General features: G+C 50.5%; 1 protein-coding gene and 1 long non-coding RNA gene across 6 annotated transcripts in view; both read right to left on the reverse strand.

Annotated features, from left to right (window-relative positions):
• Positions 1-4,278: 4,278 nt before the first annotated feature.
• On the reverse strand, positions 4,279-11,312 carry LOC113878088. Its single transcript, XR_003506906.1, has 2 exons — positions 11,220-11,312; positions 4,279-5,364 (listed from the first exon to the last, which is right to left on the reverse strand). It is a non-coding gene; the product is annotated as an uncharacterized LOC113878088 (long non-coding RNA).
• A 4,894-nt stretch (positions 11,313-16,206) lies between these two features.
• Positions 16,207-24,412, reverse strand: part of ACACA (acetyl-CoA carboxylase alpha) — a 286,691-nt gene continuing 278,485 nt past the window's right edge. For all 5 annotated transcript variants that reach the window (XM_027518132.1, XM_027518130.1, XM_027518129.1 and 2 more), the window contains 2 exons: positions 19,785-19,921; positions 16,207-17,959 (listed from right to left, as the gene is read on the reverse strand). In XM_027518132.1, the coding sequence (XP_027373933.1) occupies positions 17,836-17,959; positions 19,785-19,921 (261 nt within the window). In that variant the 3' untranslated portion in view covers positions 16,207-17,835. The remainder of the gene's footprint in view (positions 17,960-19,784; positions 19,922-24,412) is intronic.

Below are 24,412 nucleotides of genomic sequence, written 5' to 3' on the forward strand. Positions count from 1 at the left end.
GTGACACTAGCCTCTCCCTCCCCGGCCCCCGTGTGCGTTTTCTAGCCGCTGGATCACACGCTGTTCCCCCCTCTCCCCACTGGCTTCCTGCTCTTGCTACCTTCAGCGCTTTCATCCCGGCGGTCTCTTTGGTGCATTTTCCTTGCCTTGCGTGAGTTTGTGTTCCTCCCCACACTGCCTTTAGGGTGTAGCCAGACTCTCCATGGTCACCGGCCAAGAATGCTTGTTGAGCATCGTTCAGGAACCCTGAGAGCCCACAGAACACCGGGGAACGTCGGTTCTGACAAGTTCAGCAACAAATTCTGTGTCTCCAGTTTAGGAAAGCCGATTCCTTTCAGTGGTTGAGTTTCCTGGTCTCCACATACGACTCGTCCGGGATTACTGCCTCTTGGCCTCTTACCATTTCATTCACAAGGAGCTGACTTTGAGGCTCAGTGGATCCGAACCTTCCCCACCATGGTGCGGTCACCGTGCATGTGAGACAGCAAGATCCGTGCCTCCCTGGGCCAGGCTCACAGGCGACACAGCTACTTCTCAGAGGCGAAGGGTGTCATGGGGAAGCCCGAGGTTCCTGCTACGGAAGTGTGGGTGTTCTGTGCCAGGGCGGATGGCTCCCCTCTCCTGACATCCTGATGGGCTGCACTTGGCGTTCAAGAAAGGCACGTACAAGCAGTGAGCCTTGTCTAAAGTGAATGAACTTTGTGTTCTGCATCTGAGTTTGTGTTTTTAATTTGTGTGTGTGGGTGTGTTTGTACTGGGGGGACAGTTGTGCTAGGAATTAAGTTGAACTTGCCTTGGTCATTCTTTCTGTTTAAATCTTACCTGTCTCACTTTCTCTTTTTTCCGTTTCTTTTTCTTCATAACATTTTAAAAATAATTGCCAGTAATTTGGTAAGTTCATTAACTAATCCTTAAGTCCTGGGGATCCATATCACCCTGCTGACTTGCAAATATTCAATTTGTTCAACAGCTGTGTTAATGAAGCCCTCATTACCTGCTCCTTGTCTGGAGAGGAGAGGGATGGTGTAAATGCAGAGTGAGTATGCCTTATCTAACTTTTGTTTTTCTTGTCTATCCATAGATTTCCTTTACCAGCCCCTTGCCCGTCATGTGGGGTCTGCCAATAAAGTCGTCGCCTCAGCGGCATTTATATTCCTGAGAAGTTTGCTCGGTTTATTTCCCTGGTCCAGGGTTCTCAGTCCATTTGTTGAGGTCAAGGACACTGAATTCTCAGGAAAGAAAATTTAAAAGAATGGAGAGAGAGAGGAAAAAAAAAATCCCAGATTACTGATAGGGAAGAAATGGAATCTAAGGTCCCCAGCAGGAACGGTAACACATCAAGATTCCTGCCCAGCCTCCGCTCGCCCCGTCTGCCTCTTTATGGCGGGGCTGGAAATGAGCCAGGGTGCCCTGGACTGGCAGGCTCCCCGCCCCATGGTGCTGGCTGCTGCTGCCGCCTGACCTCCCCTCCCTGGGTGTTGAGGGGTGTGTGCCCCGGTTCTCACATAGGCTTGGAAGCACAGAGTTCGTCCTGCAAGGGGCTGGTGTGACCTTCTGTGTCAAGGACAGATACGAACAGAAGGTGGTGGAGTGGGAAGAACATTAGATCAGAAATCAAACCTGCCAGGGTGTGACCTGGAGGAAGCCTGTTGACCTCTGAGCCTGGGGTGGGGCAGGGGCCCTCCTCACTGCGATGAGGGTCAGCCACCCTGGTTCCTGAGGCCGCCCGGTCCTAAAGCAGCTGTTTGCATGGAAAGGCGTGTCTTGCCTTGGGTCTAGCACGGATGCAGGAATGCTTTTCTCTCCACTCCTCCGGGTAGGTGTTGACCTCTTGCTGTGTGCCCGGTGCTGGGGGAGGTTATGGTGGCGGAGGACTGTCTGGACAGGTGACCTGAGCCCCAGTGGGGACTTTCTGTCCAGTGAGTCCTGCAACCTCTAACTTCAGTCTGATCGGACCCTTAGCTGCACTGGATTTCCTTGTATTAATGGTGGGGCTCCAGCCCTATTTCAGGCCAGGGTCACTTTCCCGGGCTCCGGTCCTCCAAGGTGAGAGCTCGGCCTGGTAGGAGGTAAGCTGCCGCGGGGCTCATGGGCCCTGGCGCTTGGGGCACTAACGCCCGCCTCCGCCTCTGACAGCGCGGGCCCAGGGCGCCCGGGTGTTGGTGTGCAGGTGAGGCCGATGCTGCGCACCAAGTGACGCGGCTCCCCGGCTTCTGCCTCCACGGCGAGGGCGCCTCCCAGCTCCGTGTGGCTCCTGCTTCCTCGTGGCCGGTTTGCCTTCCGCTCTCCTCTGGGGAGTCCCGGAGAGCCTCTTCCAACCCCGAGAGCATCCAGAGCGTCTAGACCACAGCCATGCAGTTGCGCCTCCCGGGAGGATGGTAGAACCGCCCGTAGTCACTGGCAACGTGTGGCCTTTGAGCCCTTGCCGCGTGACTGGTGGGAGAGCGAGTCTACACGGGTATCTCCCGGTCTTCCACGTGCACGTGTGCTAGGTCGCTTCAGTCGTGACCGACTCTGGGCGACCCCACGGACTGCAGCCCACCAAGCTCCTCTGTCCATGGGATTCTCCAGGCAAGAGTACTGGAGTGGGGTGCCATGCCCTCCTCCAGGGCATCTTTCCGACCCAGGGCTGGAACCAGCAGCTCTTAAGTCTCCCGCACTCGCAGGCGGGTTCTTTACCACTGACCCACTGGGAGGCCCTTCACGAGTCTCAGCAGATGCCAAAGCTCGAACCAAGTGAAGTGGAAACAGACGGGGCGCCGAGAGCTGCCGCGGTCCGGAGGCCCCGAGTGCAGCCAGCCGGGTCGGTGCCTCACTGCAGGCCCGGGAGGGTGACCCGGGGTCTGGGGAAGCGGGGGTCTCCCGCCTCGACGCCCAGTGTGGCCACAGGACAGATGGGGAGCTTGGGCGCGAACCGAGAGCCGGCTCCCTGAGGCCAGAAAATTATTCTCCAGTTTGACTCTTGTGTCCTTTAAAGTTGAAGCGCAGGGCACTTGGTTTCAAGAGTTAAATGTAAGGCTAATACGGGGCACTTTCAGTGTGATAACTTGGAGTTCATATTGTTGGGGGAGATAAGCAGCGGGAGCAGGTGCTTCTTGAATTCACTTATCAGCGCTCCGGCTGCCCAGGCGCTCTGATGCTGCGGGCGCGTCTCGGAGTGAGGCTTCTTGGGCCCCCAGGGCCACCGTTTCATCTGCCGACCTCGCAGGTGGGGTGAGGCCTTCATTCCCAGGGGTGCGGAGCGGGGAAGAGGAGGCGGGGGTCCCCGGCCGCCCCGCCCGGAGCTCGCTCAGCCCCTCGGAGAGGCTGCAGTTTAAGGTCACAGCCTGATGCTCGTGGAGGAGAGTGAGAGGGGAGGGACTCGAGGCCTAGTTCTCGGTTATATAATTAAGCCGAGATGTTCCTTCCTGAAGGAACAAAAAGAGGCCAAGGACAGCTTAATTGAAACCTGGAGATTGCTTCTCCAGGAGCGGCCTGAGCAAGCGGGCCGAGGCAGAGCGTCAGCCCTGGCGGGTGGGCCGCGCGACCTCGCAGGCCCTGGGCCCTGGGCCCGGCGCCCGCCTCCGTGGTTGGGGGGCGCGGGGGGCGTTACTGGGCGCGGGAGCCTCCCCTTGGCTTCCTGGGAGTTGAGCCTTTAGGTTCTTCAGGCCCCAGTGGGGAGGTGTGGAGGGGAGCTGGCCGCCCTCACTGACCCTTCTCTCGCCCTGTGGGTCCCTAAACGGCCCGGAGTAGCCCCACCCACGGACGGTCTCCAGGGCCTTTAAAAGGTGCGCCCCTCTCGGCCCGGCCGGCTGTTGCGCAGTCGTTCCTGAGCGGATGAGTGATGGCGCAATGGTGATGCTTTACTAGCTGCAGACAGGGCTGCTCCTGAGAACCCAGGCGTGTCTCATACCTGTTCATCCACTGGCTCCAGACGGAAAGGACTTTCCTCCCGTCTCCTTCCCTCTCCCCCACCCCCAGAAGAGAATTTCAACTTTAAGACAAACAACTTCATTTACAAGTGTGTCTCTAATTAGCTCCAGAATTAGGAAAGCTGAGTTTTCCCCCATAGATCGGCTAAACCCTCGAGGGAGACTGGTGGGATAGAGAGAATCGCGTTTCCAATTATTTTGTTGAATTGCTAATTTAGTTATTGTGCCTGGTGTAATTGTGATGGGTATTGGGTGTGCAATTCAATTTGTTTTAAATATTTGTGGGAAGGCTGATCAGTAATGGAGCTGACCTATTTTGTGGCCCAAATTGAGGGAAAAAAAGACTAAAACACAACAGCCACAAAGATATAGTTTGTTTCCATTTTTATTTTGATCTCTCTTATCCCTCTTAAGACCACTGATGCAACAAAAGGATTAAATTCAAAGATGACAGCACTTTGATCTTCTCCCTTTGAAAGCTTAACTGTCCTTGGTCGTTTAATATGCAGATATTTTAGGGTTGGCCTCAGATGCAAGGCTGGAGTTGAGAGGTTCTGCCTCCCAGTGTGTGCCTAAAAGTGGTTTGGGGGCTTGCCCGTGTGTAAGGCAGAGGAGGTGGCGTCTGTAGCCCCCGGGGCTAGTTGGTCGGCTGCTGGGGCACCTTCCCTCCAGGCAGTGCTGCTCTCAGGGGCCGGAGACCCCGAGCCCCACCCAGGCAGGGCTGCACCTGCTCTGTGCTCCTGTGACCAACGTTAGGTGTGAAGTCCTCTCACCGCTGACTCTGACGCCGGAGGGGCTCCTTGATGGCCAGCCTCGTCTGAATTCCCCTCTTCAGGGTCTCCCCACCACTCAGCCAGCGTCTGGGCCGGGGGAGTACCTGTGATGTACACTCTTTACATGCCTCTCAGGTGCCCAGTCAATCAGCCCGGTCTGGGCCAGGAGCAGGGCTTGTGGGCAAGAGCATCTCCCAGGGCTCTGCTGGGACTCGAGGTTGTAGGAACAAAGTGCAGGACTCTGCCTGCTTCTTGGGAAGCGTGCACGAGAGTACCAGATGGTGCAGCGGCCAGTGCTGCGAGCAGCCTAGGAGCCCCCCACCAGGTCCCTGCAAAGCCTTCTCAGACGCAGGCAGGGTGTGGTTGGGCAAGATCAGAGGGTGGCAGACCTGAACAGATCTGGAGGAAAAGTAGTAATAAAATGCGTCATAGCCGAAAAATGATCCTAAAAAGATCATCCTGTAACTCGATTAACTTAGGCACCAGGGTCAGTTTCTGTACTTAAGCTGCCGAATTGAAGTTTACACTTTGTTCCTACGTGAGAGATCACCAGGGCCATCAGAAGGCACTTCACACGCAGGTGGTCTTGTTTCTCTCTGAACGAGCCTTGCTCCAGGGCCTGGGAGGGAAGAGCTGTGGGCACAGCTCTGCACGTGGAGGATCTGAGTCCTGTGGGAAAACTAACAGGAAGATGGTCAGTGCACAGGCAATGCTGACTGTAAACGTTTCCCTGGGAAGTCTGGGAGGCTCTCGCAGAGCAAGCCGGCAGCGTCGGGAGGAGGAGTTAGTAAAAACAGCAGAGGCAGAAGGGCAGGCTGTTGGGTATTGCTGGTAAGGTTAGTGCACCCCAGCCCCTTGCTGGTTACAGTTTTTTTGCAGCTTTGATATTGAGGTGTAATTTACATGCCATAAGATCCACTCATCGTAAAGGTGCAACTGGGGGATTTTTAGTAGGTTTGGCAAATTGTGCTGCCCGTCAACACACTCTATCCATTTTAGAACATTTCATCACCCTAACAGCTAACTCTGTGCTGGTTTGCAGTTGATCCTCAAGCCCGTCCCTGCCTGAGGCAATGACCGGACTGCTTTTTGTAGCTATAGATTTGTCTTTTCTGAATGTTTCGTATAAATAAGATCACACACTATGCAGTCTTTGTGTCTGGCTTCTTTCACTGAGCTTAAGGTGCATCCACGTCAGAGCATATGTGGGTAGTTTGAGTCTTTTTATCACAGATGGGCACCACATTTTGCTGACCTCTTTGCCTACTGATGACCATTTGGGTTGTTTCCAGACTTGGGCCGTTACGTGTGAGACTGACGTAAATAATCACAAATCTTTGTGTAACCTGTTTTCATTTCTCTTGGCTGGATACCTAGGTGTGGAGTTGCTGGGTCACGTGGTAAGGTTACATTTAACGTTTTGAGAAACTGCCAAACTGTTTTCCACGGTGACTGCGCCACTGTACACTCCCTGCGGCCGTGTGAGTTCCAGTCGCTCCATGGCTACACTTGTTACCGTTTGCATTATGATTACAGCCGTTCTAGTGAGCGTGGGCTCTCACTGTGGCTTTAATTTCTATTTCCCTAGTGACTAGTGAACTGCTATTCATGTGTTTGTCGGCTGGGTTCAGTTGCCAAGTCGTGTCTGACTCTTTGTCATCCTGTGGACGGCAGCCCACCCGGCTTCCCTGTCCTCTACCATCGCCCAGCGTTTGCTCAGATTCACATCCATTGAGTCGGTGACGCTGTTTAACCATCTCATCCTAGGCCGCCCCCTACTCCTCCTGCCTTCAGTCTTTCCCAGCATCAAAGCCTTTCCAATCACTCAGCTCTTTGCATCAAGTGGCCAAAGTATTGGAACTTCAGCATCAGTCTTCCAATGAATATTCAGGACTGATCTCCTTCAGAATGGACTGGTTGGATCTCCTTGCAGTCCAAGGGACTCTCAAGAGTCTTCTCAACACCACAGTTTGAAAGCATCAATTCTTCGATGCTCAGCCTTCTTTAAGGTCCAGCTCTCACACGTGTACATGATTACTGGTAAAAACCATAGCTTTGACTATACGGACCTTTGTCAGCAAAGTGACGTTTCTACTTTTTATTCATATATTTACCTTCTTTGGTGAAGTGTCTATTCAGATTTTTGGCTCATTTTAATTGAGTTGCTTGTCTTATTGCATCATAAGAATTCTTTATATATTCTGCATACAGATACCCTATCGGAAAATGACTTGCAAATATTTTCCCCAGTTTGTAGCTAGTCTTTGCATGTTCTTAATGCTGTCCTGTGGTCACATATGGATGTGAGAGTTGGACTGTGAAGAAAGTTGAGCACCGAAGAATTGATACTTTTGAACTGTGGTGTTAGAGAAGACTCTTGAGAGTCCCTTGGACTGCAAGGAGATCCAACCAGTCCATTCTAAAGGAGATCAGACTTGGCTATTCATTGGAAGGACCGATGCTAAAGCTAAAACTCCACTACTTTGGCCACCTCATGTGAAGAATTGACTTACTGGAAAAGACCCTGATGCTGGGAGGGATTGGGGGCAGGAGGAGAAGGGGACGACAGAGGATGAGATGGCTGGATGGCATCACCGACTTGATGGACATGAGTTTGAGTAAACTCCGGGAGTTGGAGATGGACAGGGAGGCCTGGTGTGCTACAATTCATGGGGTCGCAAAGAGTCGGACACACTGAGCAACTGAACTGAACTGAATGCTGTCTTTTGAATCACAAACATTTAAAATTTTTGATGTTCTAATTTATCAGTTTTTTTTTCTTTTATGGATTGTTTTTGGTGTCAGATCTAAGAAATCTTAACCCACCCAACCCAAGGCACCAAAGATTTTTCTGTTATACTCCAGAAGTTTTACAGTTTTCACTCTTATATTTAGGCCTATAATCCATTCTGAGTTAATTTTTGCATATGATGTGAGGGTCTAAAACTAAACTTTTTGCATGTGCATATCTAATTATCCCAGAATCATTTGTTGAAAAGATTATTTTTCCCCTCGTCAAATTGCCTTAACTCATTTGTACAAAATCAATTGACCATGATGTGAGGATTTATTTCCAGACTCTTAATTTTGTCCCATTCTACTTGCCTGTTTTTATACCAGTGAAAGTTTTTTATAATTGGGTAGTTTATGTTCACATTTTTATTAAAATCATTTTGGCTATTCTGGGTTTGTTGTATTTCCATACACATTTTTGGACAAATTTGTTAGTTTCTCTAACAATGCTTGCTGGGATTTTGATAGGGATTACATTGAGTCTATAGATCAATTTAGGGAGCAACGCCATCGTAGCAATGTTGACTTCCATTCATGAACATGGAATATCTCACTTCTATTCAGCGTTTCTCAGCAGGGTTTTATAATTTTCAACATATGAACCTTGCGGTTCTTTTGTCAGATTTATTCCTAAGTATTTTATTTTTTTCGATGATATTGTCAATGAAATGTTTCATTTTTGAATTGTTCCTTGCTAGTGTATAGAAATGCCATTGTTTTTTCTGGTGGTGGTTTAGTGATCTTGTCCCTGTGACTTTGTTGAATTTGTTTTAGTTCTAGTTTTTAAAAATAGATTCCTCAGAGGATCATTTCATCTGTGAAAAAAGGCAGTTTTAATCTTTCTTTCCAATACATGACTTAAATTTTCATTTATTTAGCCTGTTCCACTGGCCCGAACCTCTAAAACTATGCTGAGTAGAAGTGGCAAGAGTTGACATTTTTGCCTTATTTCTGATCTTAGGAATAAAAACATTTAGCCTTTCACCATTAAGTTTGACATTAGTTGAGGTTTTTTTTTTTTTTTTTTCTGGAATGGGTGTTGGATTTTATGAAATGCTTTTTCTGCATCTGTTGAGATGGTCATGTGGTTTTTGCCCTTTGTGCTTTTAATATGGTGTATTAGTTAATTCATTTGTATGTTTGCCCTCCTGGGACAGATCTCACCTGGCTGTGTTGTATAATTTTTTTGAAATACGTTGCTGGATTCAACCAGCTAGTATTTGCTAAGAATTTTTGTGTCTTACATCATGAGACATATTTCTCTGTAGTTTCCTTTTCTTGTGATGCCTTTGTTGGCTTTGATTTCAGGGTAATACTGGCCTCTAGAATGAATTGGAAAGTGTTCTTTCTTCTTTTTTGAAAAATGTTTGTGAAAGATTCATATTTCTTCTCTAAATATAGCAAATTCACCAGTAAGACCTTCTAAGACTGAGCTTTTCTTTGTGAGATTTTTAATTACTAATTTAGTGTTTTTTTTTTTTAACCTCTTATAGGTCTATTCAGACTTTGTTTATTCCTAAGTTAGTTTTGGTAAATTGTGTCTTTCTAGGACTTTGTTCATTTAAGTTGTCTAATTTGTTGACATAGAGTGGCTTATACAATTCCTTTATTATCATCTTAATTTCCATAGGGTCACTAGCAATATCTCCTGTTTCATTTCTGAATCTGGAAATTTTGTCTTCTCTCTTCTTGTCAATTTAAAAAATCTTTTCAAAGCACTAACTTTTGATTTTATTAATGTTTCTCTTTCTTTTCTGTCTCATTAGTTATCACTCTGATCTTTATTTTTTGTTCATTCTGCTTACTTTGAGTTCAGTTTGTTCTCTTTTTTCCAGTTTCTTAGGATGGAAGTTATTGATATAGGAATCTGTTATTGTTGAATTATCTATTTTTTCATTTACTTCTGTTAATTTTTGCTTTATGTATTTTGGGACTCTGTTTTAGCTGTGTATGCATTTGAGGAAAAAATGGACACAAAAGTTACCGATAACTACATTAAGTTTGAAAAGACTAAACAGGCCAATCAAAAGACAGGGGCTGTCAGACTGGATGCAAAATAACTCAACTCTTCCGGGTCCACAAGAAACATACTTTAGATTCAAAGACAAATAAGGTTAAAAGTAGAGAAAACCCTGTATCATAAACAGGATGGAGTGGCTGCATTAACCCTGGAAAAATATAATTTAAATATCGCTGAGACAAAAGGAGGAATTACAGTGATTAAGCACTGACCTGTCAGGTGAAGGTGTGAGTCGCTCTGTCACATCCGACTCTGCAACCCCATGGACCATAGCCCGCAAGTCGGACATTCCCTGTCTTTTGACTGGGACTTTCAAATTTCGTGTTGTTATTTTTTGTTCATTTTCTCCTCCCTTATGTCTTCTTTTGTGTTAAATACTATGCTATTTTAATTTCATTATTGTTGCTTTTGCTATATATATATATTTTAAATTGTGGTAAAATACTTAAAATTTACTATCTTATTTAAAAATTTTTTAAATTAATTTTTTTGGCCACACTGTGTGGCATGCGGGAGCTTAATTAGACCAGGGATCAAACCTCTGCTCCCTGCAGGGGAAACGCCGACTGTCAGGGTAGTCCTTAACCATTTTAAAGTGTATGGTTTAGTAATGCCAAGTATATTCCCACTGTGGTGTAACAGAGCTCCAGAAATTACTCAGCTTGCAAAAGCTGAGATTCTATACCCATCAAGCAATAACACCCCGTTTTCCTCTCCCTCTGCTGCTGCTAAGTCACTTCAGTCGTGTCCGACTCTGTGCGACCCCAGAGACGGCAGCCCACCAGGCTCCCCCGTCCCTGGGATTCTCCAGGCAAGAACACTGGAGTGGCCTCCCATTTCCTTCTCCGATGCAGGAAAGTGAGAAGTGAAAGGGAAGTCGCCCAGTCGTGTCCGACTCTTCGTGACCCCATGGACTGCAGCCCACCAGGCTCCTCCATCCATGGGATTTTCCAGGCAAGAGCACTGGAGTGGGGTGCCACCACTGTGCATTCTTTTTCATGAATCTTGGCTACTTTAGATATCTCATATAAATGAAATCCTACAGTATTTGTCTTTTCTTGTGACTGGCTTATTTCATGAAGCATCATGTCTTCTGCTTTCAACTATTTTGTGTATATACCTAGAATTTGGATTGTTGGATCATGTGGTAATTCTATTTTTAATTCTTTTGAGGAACTGCCATATTGTTTTCTATAGTGGTTGCACCTTTTTACAATCTCACCAACAGTGCAAAGGGTTCTAATTTCTCCACATCCTCACCAACAGTATTGTGTTTTTTTCCATAGAAGCTATCTCAGTGGTGTGAGATGATATCTCATTGTGATCGACTTGCATTTCTCTAATGATTAGTAATGCTGAGGTGCTGAGCATCTTTTCATGTGCTTTTTGGCCATTTATATAGAATCCTAGGAAACATCTATTCAAGCTGTATGCCCATTTAAAAATCAAGTTATTTGGGTTTTTCTGTTGAATTGTAGAAGTTCTTTATATATTCTGTATATTAACTAAGAGATGTATGATTTGCATTTACTATGTATTGTTAAATTACTTTCTTAATGGTTGTTCTAAGGAGTACATTGTCGGCTGAGATAAATACTAACTTCTGGTAAAATATAGAACTTTGGTTTTTATATAGCTTGGTATTTCTTCCCCTTCCCTTTGTCATCATATTTATTATATTTTCATATGCTGTAGACCCCCAGAATAGAGCAATATACTTACTGTTTTATGTAACTGTATGCCTTGGAGAAGACTCCTGAGAGTCCCTTGGACTGCAAGGAGATCCAACCAGTCCATTCTAAAGGAGATCAGACTTGGCTATTCATTGGAAGGACTGATGCTAAAGCTGAAACTCCAGTACTTTGGCCACCTCATTCGAAGACTTGACTCATTGGAAAAGACCCTGATGCTGGGAGGGATTGGGGGCAGGAGAAGGGGACGACAGAGGATGAGATGGCTGGATGGCATCACCGACTCGATGGACGTGAGTTTGAGTGAACTCTGGGAGTTGGTGATGGACAGGGAGGCCTGGCGTGCTGCGATTCATGGGGTCACAAAGAGTGGGACACGACTGAGCAACTAAACTGAACTGATGCCAACAAAGATTCGTCTAGTCAAGGCTAAGGTTTTTCCAGTAGTCATGAACGGATGTGAGAGTTGGGATTATAAAGAAAGCTGAGTGCCAAAGAATTGATGCTTTTGAATTGTGGTGTTGGAGAAGACTCTTGAGAGACCCTTGGACTGCAAGGAGATCCAACCAGTCCATTCTAAAGGAAATCAGTCCTGAATGTTCATTGGAAGGACTGATGCTGAAGCTGAAACTCCAATACTTTGGCCACCTGATGCGAAGAGCTGACTCATTGGAAAAGACCCTGATGCTGGGAAAGATTGAAGGTGGGAGGATAAGGGGACGACAGAGGATGAGATGGTTGGATGGCATCACCGACTCAATGGACATGAGTTAGAGTATTTTACAAAGTTAAAAGAGAACACACAATTTACTCATGTATTTGCCTTTTCGAGTACCTCTCTTCTTATCTTTGTGTGAATTCAAATTACCACCTGAAATTACCTGAATGATTGTCTTTAATGCTTTCTTAATGTACTTGTATTTGGTTTTGGCTGTGCTGGCTGTCTTGCTGCACAGGCTTTCCTGTAGTTGTGGCGAGCCGGGGCTGCTCTTGGTTGCGGTGCTCGGGCTTCTCATTGTGGTGGCTTCTCTTGTTGCGGAGCATCGGCTCCACGACCCTTGGGCTTCAGTAGTTGTGGTGCAAGGGCTCAACAGTTTTGGTTTGCAGACTCTAGAGCGCAGGCTCAACCACTGGGGCGCACAGGCTTAGTTGCTTCATGGGATGTGGGGTCTTCCCAGACCAGGGATCAAACCCGTGTCTCCTGCACTGACAGTGGATTCCTTACCACTGAACCACTCGGGGAGCCCAGCTTTAATTCTTATAAAGCAACGTATCTAGCAATGCATTCTCCCCCTTCGTTGGTGGTGGTGGGGGGAGAGGGGAATGTCTTTATTTCATCTTTGTTTTGATGGATCCAGGATTCCTGGCAGACTGTTGAAGAATTTACAGTACTGTGAATATGTCGGCTCACTGCCTTGGTTTCCATTCCTGCTGCTTGTCGTTTTTGTTTCGTTGTTCCTCTGTACCTGGCGAGTTGTTTTTCTCTAGCTTCTTTCCAGAGTTTGTCTTTCAGCAGGTTGGCTGTGAAGCGTCCAGGTAGAGATCTTTCTGTGTGTAGCCTCCTTGGGAGGTACTGAGCTTCTTGGATCTGCCCGTTGTTTCCGTCCTGTAGGAAGGTTCTGGCCGTGATTTCTTCACGTATTCTCCCTCCCTGTTTCTCTTCTCTCCCATGGCACGTCTGTTACACATCACTTGTTGTACCTGATGTTGCCGTATGGATCCCTGAGGCTCGTTCATTCTTCATTCTCTCTCCTTTCTGTTCTTCACACTGGTTACTCTCTACTGCTCTATCTTCAAGTTCAGATTCTTTCTTCTGTCTTCTTGAGTCTACTACTTAGTCCCACTAGTTAATTTTTCACTTGTTATTATGCTTTACAACTCTAGAATTTTTAAATTGTGGTAAAATATACGTAACGTAAGCTACCATTTTAAGTTTTTAAAAGAACAGTTCAGTAGCATTAAGTACATTCACTTCATTTTGCAACCGTTACCACTGTCCCTGTCCAAAACTTTTTCATCATCCCAACTGAAACCCTACACCCATGAAATGACGACTCCGTTTCCTCCTCCCACAGTCCCTAGTGACCCCTCTTCTTCTTTCTCTCTGAATTTGATAATTCTAGGATACTTCATATCAGTGGAATCACATAATATTTCCTATTTTGTTTCTGACATAATGTTCCTTCCGTATCTTCAGGGGTGAAGGCTCTCTTCTAGTCTGCGTTCATCTTGCTGTATCCTCACATGGCTACGTAAGTACTTGTTCGTATGGGCAAGAATGCTGTCGGCTTTTCTTCTAATTCAGGGCCTAGATGTCTTTGTTTCTGTCTCTCTCCACCCCAAAAGGCCAATCACAGAACCAGCATGTTTGGGATCAGGCCCACCATTCAACCTCCTCTGAGCTGCCGTCTGTCTCATCTCCTTAAAAGTTGCTAATGGGCTGAGCCCACTAGGTGGATCTCAGTCCTCTCAGAGTTGAGGCTCCATGATCATTCTGCCCCTCTACCAACCACAGGGAATCCCATGTTTGGGGAGATTTTGCTTACTGAAATACTGCTTTTATGAAGATCTCCTGTCCCCGATATTTATTATTATTAACCTCCCATTGGAGCTTTTGGCCAGCATGAGGTAGCCAGGACCCCTTCCTGGGTAGGTAAATATTAGCTATCAGGAAAAAAACAGCATCATGAGCTTTTGGCACCCAACCGAGACACATGTAAAATTTCTAGAGTATTGAAAATAGTAGACAGATGCCCATTAATATGTCTGTGCCTCCTGGGGTGGCCTGGGCTTACTATCCTGGGTGACTCCTCCGGCTCAGGGACATCCACACGTGGAGCTGAGCTTGGAGCCAGATTTCTTGGTGCCCAAGGCTGTGCTCTTGTCATTCAGTGAGACTCATTTCTACATCTTTATGCCATCTCCCTGTGCCCCCAAAGCATCAAAGGTGCCCCACTCTCTCCAGGAGCATGCTGTTTGCTGGCCCAAAGTTCATCGTGGTCTGTTGCCTGCTTGCTTTCCGGGTTTCCCTGTCCTCCCCCAGGCGACTGCGGTGCCCCTCCCAGCACTCCTGCTGTCTCTGGAGTGCCTCTGCAAATGCTGGAAGCTGACTAGGGACGCCTGTCTTAGTGTCAGTGTCCCAGCTGGAACTCCCATCTCTCTGCCCGTAGGCTTTGGCCCTTCATCGTCTGCACACTCGTGGTCCTTAGCACTTTCAGCCTCAGCATGTGGATCGGGACAGGCCTGAGTTTTACCCTTCTTGTGCCCAAGCTGAGGAGCCAGCATTTTTGTTTAAATTTATTATTTATTTGGCTGCACCAGGTCTTAGCTGCGGCACGTGGGGTCTTCTAGTTACAGCACACAGGATCTTTAGTTCAGGCATGTGAACTCTTTAGTTGCCACACGTGGGATCTAGTTCCTTGACTGGGGATCAAACCCGGGTCCCCTGCACTGGGAGCTCGGAGTCTTAGCCGCTGGACCACCACGGAAGTCCCGGGAGCCAGCACTGGCATGAAGGTTCACCTCCCGCTCAGCACTTCTCCAGGCCTTTCACCACAGCCTGGCACTGAGCCTTGCCCGTCAGGCGTGTGGGGCGCGTCCTCCCTGGGGTGGCCCTCATTTGTCGCTGTGTTCTTGTTTTCCATCTGGGGAGAGGGGTGGGCCCACGTTAGATCACAGAACACTGGCTCTTTGGTCTGCTCCTGATTATCCCAAAGTAATACCACTGGCTGTTTCACATTTTTGTTCATTAAAAACATGGATGAAGGAAATGTCGCTCCCCAGCAGACGAAGACGCTGTAGGATCAGGCAGATTCCTGGAGGCGGCAGCAGGATCTTCCCATTCCTCTCATGACCTGCCTGGGAACCACTGGCCGGGGCTGGCTGGGCACAGGGTCGGCACCGGGTCTACACAGAGTCTGACCAGGAGGCGGGAGGAGGGCCCAGGCCTCTGTGGGGACCAGCACTCCCCGCCGAGGAGAGCCGCGGCCTCCCCCGGGCCCTGAAGCTCCCTTCTCCCTCCTTTCTAGAACATCTAGCTTGGGGTGGTTCAGACTGATAGCTTTTAAATTGTTTAAGCTCATTTTTGAAATAGCCCCCCCTTTGCTTTGCTGTACATCCTCAACAGCGGTGGACACTGCAGTGTTTAATAGTCAACTAAGGCCACTGCTCCTCTCCTGCCTCTTGTGGCCATGCCTTTCTCTGCAGATGTTATTCCTGCTTCAGAGAAACTGAGGCAGAGGCTGAAGGCACACGAGTGCGAGCTCCCTGCCCCTCCTGCCTCTTTGTGCCCCAAGTTAATGTTCAAAAGGCATAAAGTCGCCAAATCACTCGGAGAAGCTAAAACTGCTCCCTGTGACAATGGTTTGCTAGTCAATTCACCCAGAAAACAACACAAATCGTGTCAACTCAGAGGTTCAGATCTTCATGTTCATGTCAAGACCAGTGAAACCACCCAGCCCGTCAAGGGAAAGTGGACCCGAAACCCGCCCAGCCTGGGAACGGCATCCCTGTGCTCAGCCTGGGTCACACTCTGCGGCGGGGCTTGCCTGACAAAGCTCCCTGGAACCAGAGCAAGGTGCTGGGCCGACGTGACGCACGGTGGTGACTGGTCTACCAGTGGGGAGGTTTATTTCAACGGAAAGGGAAAAGAATACATTTGACTGAAGCGCCGTGCTCATCAGGCTGCGTATCCACTGACTCCTCAGTGAGACCGGCGAAGGCTGCTTTGTGACTGGGGGGACAGACAACGCGGTGAGCTCAGGCGGGCCTTGGTGGGTCACGCTCCTGCCTTGGCAGCCACGCGTGTGCAGTGGTGGCCTCGTGTATGAAACGACTGTGCTGACTTGGCCTTAGACAAGAGCCCTGTGCAGGTAAAGACCTAAAGTGGGGGCTCTGGGGATGAAGGAGTGAGCATCACTGAATTCTCGAGACGAAGCGTTCATTTAACATGTCACAGTTTGGTGGTGGAGAGTAAACGTGCGTCACCCACCCAGCCCCTGAACAAACGCCAGGGCAAGCACAGGACCTCACACCACCTATAGGCGTGTGGAACTTTATTTATTGTAGAAAAGTATAGAGGAATAATCTGGTCAAAGATGGATCCAATTCTTGCTGGGTAAGCAGACACCAGCCACAGTGGACACTCTTCCTGGACCGAACGTCATCCCCACCTTCTCCTGCCCAGGATGGCGCTGAACCCCGCAGCAGGGCCGCCGGGCTGAGGCTCCAGGGCCAGACGGCCACACGTCCGGCCCCACGGGGCCTCTCTGCACAGGCGGTTCCCGGGGACGGGGAGAGGGGCTCTCAAATTGTGCGTGAACTGGAGGGTTAAGGCTCAAAACTGGAGCGGGTACGAAAGCATTCATACCCCTGCTTCTCAGGCGTCTTACTGAGTTCCTCCTTGGTCATCAGCGACAGATGCGATAGCTGCGCTGTAGGAACCGGATGCTCGCCCAGCCCTGCTCACCTGCCACTCTTGCTTTAGGAACACCAGCAGGTCCGGGATTGGGAAGCTCTTTCCTTGAATATACTGGTGGTTGAAAAGAAACTCTCCATCGCCCGTGAGCAGGCCCCTGCCGCTGGCCGGGGAGGGGCCCATGAGCCCGGAGGACAGCAGCACCATGAGGGGGTCGTAGTCAAGGTTCCGTGGGTCCTGTGTTCCCTGGAAGCCCCCCCACGGGGGGGAAGGCCAGTTCCTGGAGCCGAGGGCCCTGATGTCAGCGGGGCACCTTTCCATGGCTGCACGCACTGCCTGTGCGTTCGAGGAGGAGATGAAACCCGGAGTGAGCAGGAGCGCCCGCTGCTAGAAGGGTGGACCCGGGAACAGAGGCCGGCCCCGCAGGCATGCCTCAACCCGTGACTGTCAACGCCCAGCTGGATGCTGCCAGCCTTCCGCGTCCTACAGAGGCTAGCCAGCCCGCCCTTGCCGCCTGGTTTCTGTCAGGGACAGGAGGCAGCTCCCCAGCTTCTCCTCTGCCAGCCTGGACGGTGGCACCGCCAGTGGGGCCCCGGGCACCTCAGCTGGCCATGCGGTCGCCCCTGGGGCCGTGGCAGGTCAACCTCCCCGAGGTCTTTCTCAGAGAAGGGGACCTGGGCAGGGGCCCCGAAACCAGTAACAGTCACTTGGTTTCTCTACTTCTCGATCACAGTTTGGCCCGTCTTTGAGTTCCGCGGACCTGCAGACCTCACACTCTGATTTGCCTTCCTAAGCAGTGCCTCGGTGCGAGGAGACTGGGTGCCCGGCGTGTGCCCGGCCGGGTGTGGGATTGGAGAGACAGCAGCGTGAGGATCCCCCTCCCCGCTCCTGTCCCGGCCCTCCTCTGCTGCCAGTGGCCGCAGGCTCACGGGGCCAGGGCGGCCCTGCTCGGGCGCAGGAAGGCCTCGTGGTACGTGCTGTACTGTCATTGCCTCTTAGGTTCGGGGTGGGGACGGGCCTGCGGCCACAGCCAGGGTAATAAATACTGAACGGGGTGGTGTGGCCCGCGGCCCGATGTGTCGTGCGGAACCGGAGCACATCGCGGGGAAGCAAAAAGCCACGTGACTGCAGCGCTGGTCTCCTGTGCCTGCTCATTGCGGTGGTTTCGGGTGTGACCAGCGCTCTGGCCCTTGGCGCCAGAGGCAGGGCGGTGATGGGCAGAAAGCTCTTCCTACGTTGACGGCGAGTCCATCGTCGAGAGGATCCGAACGACTTCTGCTCGCTGGGTGGGCGAGATGTGCTGCGTCATGTGGACGATGGAATCCATGGCAACCTCTGGGTTGGCCTGGACCAAGCTGGAAGGGGAAATTGGGGTTGGTGAGACCGAGAGAGACAACCGTGCCTGGATCAGCGGAGCTTTAGAACCGCCGGAGAACCTGCTCCCGGGGTTCACCGTGGATCCGGCAGCCCCTGCCTCACCTCGTCTGTTTTCCTACTCGAGACAGGGCCCCCCCCCCCATAGCGCGGTCAGTACCGGATGAACTGCAAAAGCTCCACTATGTCAGAAAGTGCGGAAGTAACTTAAACCAAAACCAAGACTGGGGCATGTCACAATGACAGTGGGCCCTGCATGAAGCCGCTCCCACTGGCTAACCCTGGGACATGTGGGGCATCAAAAAACGAGTTAAAATCATTGAGAAGATGGAAGACACTCACTGGTCTATACCAATAATGAATATATAAGAAATGGGGGCATGGAGAGGACTTTTGCTGGCGGGAGAATCGGGGTGGTCACAGATGACTGGAGCGCGTGCAGGAGTTGGAATGTTACCATTTTGCAACCTCGCTGTAAACACTGGATTGGGCATGACTCACCCCCAGTGCTAAATGTAAAGCAGAAGTTCTGATGAGCAGGAATCTGCATGGCCTGTGTCTCTCCACAGACTGGTTAGTAGGTTTGAGGAGAAAGATCAGGAGTTGGACAATGGGGGAGTCGAGCAACAGCTCGACCAGGAGATGGAAGCTAACATGGGGGCCGGCAGGTGATGTCACGCGCCCTCAGACGCGGCGCCCCATGGGCCCCACCCGCACGGACGTGACATCCGGGCTGCGAATGCACAGCCTGAATCTAACCATGAGGAGTCACGGGGCAAACTCAAAACGAGCAGTGGTCTACAAAGGGTGGTTTAGATACAAAGGCGTGGTGGTCAACTTAGAATCACTTTACATGGTTATGTCAGGGACTAGCCCTATTAGCAAAGGCACACTGAAGCACTGGGGGTAAAGGGCCATGACGGGCCATGACAGATGTAACTTACCTTTAAATGGTTCTGACAAAGGAAGAAATGCACATATGAGAGTGCTTATTCTTTTTACATATAAAACACACACAAATGACACAGCAAATGAAGAATGCGAAGAAGGGACAGTTAGGGAGCTTGGGATGGACATGTACACGTGCTTTATTTAAAATGGATAACCAGCAGGAACCTCCTCAGAGCACAGGAAACTGCTCCGTGTTAGGTGCAGCATGGAAGGGAAGGGGTCTGGGGGACCGTGGACACGTGTATGTATGGCTGAGTCCCTCTGCTGTTCTCCTGAAACTGTCACAACGCTGTTAATTGGCTGTACTCCAATATGATGTAAAGTTTAAAAAAAAACTAAAAATGATACAGCAAATGAGGCAAAATGTAAATAGCAGGCACGTCTGGGTTCAGATTTGTTCTCTGTACTGTGTTTAGCTTTGCAGTTTTTCTGTAAGGGAAATGTAGTCGAAAAGTTCAGAAAAATGTCCCCTGCAGTCTCTGCCACCCAGCCCGTGGAGGAGACAGGAGCCTTTAGAACACAGCTCCCTCTTGGCTGGGGGAGGGGAGGAGGTGGTTTCCTAGGAAACCAGGATGCAAAGAGCTTTCCTCCCAGAGCCGTTCACCCAGTTTAAGGATCTGCATCTGGAGCTAATAGTTGGACATGGTGAGCTCAGCCATCATCCCTAAGTGCCCCTGGGGACCAGCCGCTGAGCGAGTACGGTGCTCCTGGACTCTGTTCTGATCTGATCAGTGTCTCAAACAGAAGGGGCCAAAAAGACCTCGCGGCATTGTCATCTCACCGTTCGTGCAGAAGTCGCTCGTTCCCCAGAAGTGAGCCCGCCTCTGCTGAGGAGGCCCCTCCCTGGGGTCTCACCTGCGGATCTGCTTGAGGACGTAGTCTCTGCTGATGTACTTGATGTTCTCTTCAATCACCGAGCGGACGCCGTCTTCCTCTGTGAGCTGTTTCTCCAGCCACTCCACCAGATCCTTGTTGTTGTCCCAGACATAGGCCTGCGAACAGATGATGCCTGGTCAGATGCCAGGGGCCCACCCAGGCCGGACACCCTGACTGTTCTACATCTGGGAGGGCCACTGCATTAGTGTCCTCAGCATAAAAGAGTCATGCCCAGTTCCTCCGTGACAGCTGTCTCTGTAGGAGGCGGTGGAAGCAGGCCTCAGGACAGGAGCCGTCCTCGCCCTCCCTGGCCAGCTTTCTGATGTGACACGCACTCCTGGAGAATCTACCTGGGCACTGCCCAGAGGCATCCGTGCTCACAGGGATGCTGGTGCCGCTGTTTTGTCCCTGACTGTTTAGTCAAGAGCTGAATGGGCGTGAAACACATGTGGGACTTCCCGACGGTTAAGACTCCATGCTCCCGATGCAGGGGGCCCGGGTTCAATCCCTGGTTGGGGAACTAGATCCCATACACCACAACTCAGAGTTCGAATGCCAAAGTCAGGATCCCAAGTGCTGCAGCTAAGACCCAGGGCAGCCAAATAAACAAATAAATGCTGAAAAAAGAAAGAAAGCAACTTGTGCTTTTTGAGGAGCTGAGATACGATTCCTAAGCATAGGACTCTGGTCGCCTCCGGCCACGGAGCCCGAGGCGGCCAGAGGTGAAGGGGGTCCTGCCGCCAGGTCAGAAACCTAAACCCCGGTTCACTGTGCAAGTTTTCCCGAACGGTCAGGACGTCCATCACCCCGAAAGTCTCGACACACCACCTCTCACCTCCTCCTTTCAAGATCATTTAGCCAAGCATTTCCCAGGTAGTTGACTCCATAATAATTCAGGAGTGTGTTAGAAACCTAATAGCCTTCTCCTGGCTCTCGTCTCCTCTCATTTTCTTTACAAATCATTTAGGAATCGTTTTGTTAATGGTTTCCGGAAAACCAAGTACTGCCATTAGGGCTCATTCATATTTATGTCATTTTGTTTGGGTAATTAAACACAAAACTCGTCATTTAAAGGTGCGCTATCCTCCTCTGTTATCACTAACCGAGTCAAAGTCAGAATGACAATGAGTTTGGCGCTGTAATTTAATAGGTGGGTGCATTAGGGAGCTCGGGAGGTGGCCCAGGAAGCCTGGATACCCGCGAAGGTGCCCACACTGCAGCTGGGGTGCAGGGGGCCTGCCAGGCGCGGAGGGTGCATCCTCACACACCCCGCTGGAGGTGGCATGCGGGAGGCCAGGAGCTGCGCTGCTTCCCAAGGGTCCACGCCGGGCCTTTAAAAACAAGGGTCTCTTCTCAGACCCCTCCACTCCCCACCCCCCGTCCCCATCTCTGCCTTGGCTGGTGAGCCCACGGGGGCTGGTTGGTTATTATATACCTTGTAACTGACTTCCACGTTTCTAACGGGTCTTAAGGAGTCCTTCACAGTGGAACAATTAAGGAGCCCCAGGATTAAGGATCAGTGAGGCGCCTTTTCTAGTTCTTTTGTCCATTTCCTTTGCTGGCCCCAAATTTGCCCATCCCTGCTTGTCATCACTGGTGAGAAGGTCAGTTCTCCTGGTCAGGGCGAGGCTGAGGGGAGGTCATGCCCCAGCTCCGTGCATGGGCAGCATGCTGGCACCCTGAGGCTGAACGGCAGGCGAGTACTTTGTCCTGAGAAAAAGGAGGCACCACACCACTCTCCATCTACAAGGGTCAGGGTGGCGATCGTCCCCACGGCGAGGTGCTCTCAGCATCACGTGCCAGCCCGTCCACCCCACTCGCGGACGGCGTGCTGACGTGCCCATCTCCACCGTGGTAATCTGGACTTCTGCACATGCCCTTACTTACGAGGATTTAGGGGGAGGAAGAAAGAAAACAATGCATGCTTCTTGGGTTTCAGAATGGGGGGGTGGGGAAACCTAGATTTACCCAAGAATTCCAAAGCCTTTAGTTTAGGAGAATATTTAATACTCTTATTAATCATTTTTAATCCGTTTGCTTTTAATTAAGAAACAGCATGATGCTTTCCTATCAACATATGCCAGGGAGCAGATTAATTGTGGCTTAAGATAACTCTCCTTGATTGGTGTGATGTATTAGCTAACGAGATGCCTGCTTCTAACGATGCTCAGACGCTGCACTGGCAGGCCCGCTGCCCTCCAGAGAACATGGCTCTCCCATCCCCTCCTGCAGCCACAGAGTACGCTAGGTGTTCAAACACTGGAAAAGTTCCCAGATAGAATTAAAGCAACACGTTCCCAAAGTTTGGAAAATGTAGGCCCCCTTATATGAACGGTTTGCTGGTCACTCAAAATATGAGTGGACAATGACCCCCAAGTCCAACCCTGGTCAAGTGTCAACTACAGCGCTGAGCGCACAGCAGCCATGGGGTCACGATCCTGGTCAACAGTGTTTTTAGCAAGAATCAACAAACGTAGGCACTGCAGCCCCACGCGGTTTTTTTTTTAAATAACAGACCTGGGAGGGTTTGCTCTGCTATTGTGAGCAAGCTTCTCCCACCCAGGGCCAGGGAGTCTGCAGTGCCTCATTTGCCCTCCCGGAACAGAGCCATGAAGCTCATCACTCCATCCAGCACGGCCGACGCTCTGCTGTCATCATTTCCCTGAAAACGTGCCTGACTACTCCCACTGTGGATTTCAAGCAGCTGCGGGCCTGGCCCCGTATGTTACCTGCCTGCACTCATCCCAATTGCAAAGTTTTAATACCAGTAAAGTATTAATGATTAAAGGTCAGAGCAGCATGGCCTTACAGTACGTGTTCAGCAGGCACTTTATCTGGCTGTGCATCCGTGGGTCAGTATATCTGGCATTACTCGGCTCACTAATTATGTGTAGTAATTAGTCTATCTTACAAAATCTAAATGACTTGTTGGGAAAGTTTCATTCCTAATGTATCGGATTGCTGTTAAGGCCTCCTTATGTGGTGGTGCAGCAGGGCCTGGGGGTGAACAGGCCGCAGGCTGATGGATGTGAGCCCGAAGCCCAGGCCTCATAGATAATTCACCTCGTGAGCGGCCTGGAGATGCCCCTGCGAAGCGATCTTCTTTTCCTGAGGCTTTGGAGGACGCTAGTGGTAGCCCCGTGGGCTGGGGCGGCCGCTGGGCCTCGTTTCTGGGAGCCGCCCCAGCCCCAGCCCTGCTGCCCAGGTTCCACCTCACCTCCTCCCTTCCTGGCCCTAAATCAGAAGTTTGGTGCCCAAGACTTGTTCACGGGAAGCTTGGGGACAGTGGAAATCAGGTGGCCCTACCAGTGGTGCTTCTTCCTCTCCCGACTTCACAAGGGCCTCCACTGGCCATTGGTCTCGTTTGGGAATGCAGAAGAAGAATGGATTTGCAGCTTCCTGGGTGGTAAGGGAGCACCACGGCATCCTGGATCTTGGACAGATTAGGGCCAAGTCAAGGGCTTCCCTGGTGGCTCGGCAGTGAAGAATCCACCTGTCTCCAGAGGAGTCCCCAATGCAGGGGACTCGGGTTTGTTCCCTGAGTTAGGAAGATCCTCTGGAGAAAGAACTGGCGACCCACTCCAGTGTTCCCGCCTGGGAAATGCCATGGACAGAGGAGCCCGGTGGGCTCCAGTCCATGGGGTCACAAAGAGTCGGACACGACTGAGCAACGACAACAAGAAGGCTGAGAGCTGCTGAGTGCACGGGCCGCCCGGCTCTGTTTCTAGCCGCGCTGTTACTGAGCCCGCCTTCGAGCACGCCACGCTGAGGGGCCAGGAGGAAGCCGAGCTCCAGACACGGGGCTCGGTCCTTACAGTGTTGTTCAACATGCCCCAACCCTTGTGAGACAAACAACATCCCTATTTGACACGTGAGGAAGGGACGGTTAAGTACATCTGAGCCAGCACACGGCAAAGCGGGGATCCAAAAAGTGTTACGATTCCAGAAAACACATCCTTCTCAATTTCTTCTACTGGAGCTTGGATGGGGTTGGGGGTGGGGTGGGAAGTCAGCCTGTCTGAAAAACCACACACCTTCAACTATGGATCTGAGAGTCAGCAGAGGAAACGTGCCTGAGAGACACATGTGCCTTGCTCTGACAGCCAGATTGGACCTAAGCTCTTGTTATCTTTTCAGGGAACTGTGGCGATGCTTTTCTTCTCCCTGCAGTCACACTACGAACCGTAAACCCCACGATTTCCTACAGTGGGACTGCCCCTGTGGATTCAAACAGTCCCACAACTCATGGCAACAGATTCCTCTCAGGGAGACAAAAGAGCTCTACTCCTCAGTTATACAGCATCACAGTGTCTTCAGACTTGCTGTCCCAGAATCTCTTTATTCAGGACTAAGATTTAAAGCAAAGAAAAGGAATTTCTATGAAGAAAACAACGCACAGCACGGCTCACAGGCACTCACACTAAGCGCCCTCCTCACCAGCAGCCACAGTGAGGGTCCCAGGGGCCAAGCCAGGCCCCAGGCCTGGAGCGCCGGCAGCGCACAACGCCCACCCCGTCTGAAGAACTGGGGGAAGGTGCGGGTTTTGAGGTGCTCCCAAGCACCGAGCAGGCTTGGCCCCTCCGAGGCAGCCACACGGATTTTCAACA

Source organism: Bos indicus x Bos taurus, chromosome 19 (genome assembly GCF_003369695.1).
Source record: "Bos indicus x Bos taurus breed Angus x Brahman F1 hybrid chromosome 19, Bos_hybrid_MaternalHap_v2.0, whole genome shotgun sequence".
Taxonomy (NCBI): Eukaryota; Metazoa; Chordata; class Mammalia; order Artiodactyla; family Bovidae; genus Bos; species Bos indicus x Bos taurus.